Below are 1420 nucleotides of genomic sequence, written 5' to 3' on the forward strand. Positions count from 1 at the left end.
AATAGGAGCAGATATAAGATATTTTTCTTCTTCTGCTTTCTTTCATTTTATTTTATTTGTATTGTTTTGTTGTATGTAATGTTTTGTTTTAAAAAAAGAAATGAATAAATACTATAAACTAAACAAAAGTTTCTTGAAAAGCAACGGAGGGTAGAATTTATAACCCACACATTTTAWGATGTAGGCTGAAACTGAACTTCCTCTTGTTGAAAGACAAACATCAGCCACTGGCTCTGACCCTGCTGGTTGAACCTTCACACTCTGCTCTTACTGGTGCAATGTGCAATTAATGAAGATTGTCCACCAGGCTGGCCCAGTTTAGCCATGAAACCTCCCACACTAACATGACAGGTGTTTCAGTTTCATTGTCTAACCCCTGTACATCTACAGCTGATTKACATCTGGAGACAATCAGCTAGAARCCAACAGAGATGACTACAACTCAGTCAAACCAGCAGATATTGAGGTAAAACTTGATGTGCTTTAAGTGTAGGGAGATTCCACGACATCTTTGTTTAAAACTCTGGCATTAACTCTGGAGTTAATGTCTGTGTTAGTAAAACATCTCAGGAACTGAGGGGCGTTGTCAGGAAGCAGTGATTGAATGTTTATTATTTACCCACTGAGTYAAGGTTACCTGGTTGGGGGAGGAGCATCTTTTCTCGTAGGACAGCCGGTTGGCGTCGATGGAGAAGCGGAAGCTGGACCTCTTGATGCTGTCCTCGGACTCAGACTTGCGAAACTTGTCGCGCACGCCCCTCTCCTCCTCCTCCTCGCGCTGCTTCCTCTTCTTCCTCCGGTTTCGTCGCTCCTTGGCGCTCTTCGAGCTCAGCTTGGACGTCCCCGAGGAGGACTCAGAGGTGAGGCCCCCTCTCCCGCTGTACTCCCCGTCCTCCGTTGCTACCGCCGCCGCCGCTGCTGCCGCTGCAGCCTGCCGGCCAATCAGAGCAGAGAGAGAGAGAGACGGTCGTCATGGTGACCCGAGGCCCGTGCGTCTCAGAGGAGGAGGAGGAGAGGAGCAGCAGCAGAGACAAGAACAGCCAAACGGAGACGAGACTCCTTCTAAAAACATGGCCACCTGAATGTTTTTCTAAGATTCTCTGTTCTGACTGAGAGTTCTGCAAACGATATGTTTTAGAAAAAAAGATTTAACAGTTTAGGTTTTTAGATAAATGGTGAAGATCTTCCTGTCCACAGGTCCACTCAGGTGTTTCAGCTCCTCCCAGTATTTAGACCAAGTCACTAAGTACAGTCCAGTGTCTGGTTCTGATCCATTCTTTGGTGTTTTTGGCCATGTGTTTGGCTCATTAACCTGGTGGACCTCAGATCGGTTTGAAATGTATTCAGATTAAATAATCTGAATGTAGGGTTCACATGCACCAGGCTTTTATTCAGAATAGAAGTACTGACATGCTCAGAG

At 45.7% G+C, this 1420-nt stretch overlaps 1 protein-coding gene across 1 annotated transcript in view; it reads right to left on the reverse strand.

The window, feature by feature from the left end:
- Positions 1-1420, reverse strand: part of LOC106533619 (sodium channel protein type 2 subunit alpha) — a gene marked incomplete at its 5' end in the record, with an annotated part of 94255 nt that overhangs the window by 67516 nt on the left and 25319 nt on the right. Inside the window, 1 exon segment of the mRNA XM_014029990.1 lies at positions 638-931. Within this exon segment, the coding sequence (XP_013885444.1) occupies positions 638-931 (294 nt within the window).

This window comes from Austrofundulus limnaeus, unplaced genomic scaffold, assembly GCF_001266775.1.
Source record: "Austrofundulus limnaeus strain Quisiro unplaced genomic scaffold, Austrofundulus_limnaeus-1.0 Scaffold983, whole genome shotgun sequence".
NCBI lineage: Eukaryota > Metazoa > Chordata > Actinopteri > Cyprinodontiformes > Rivulidae > Austrofundulus > Austrofundulus limnaeus.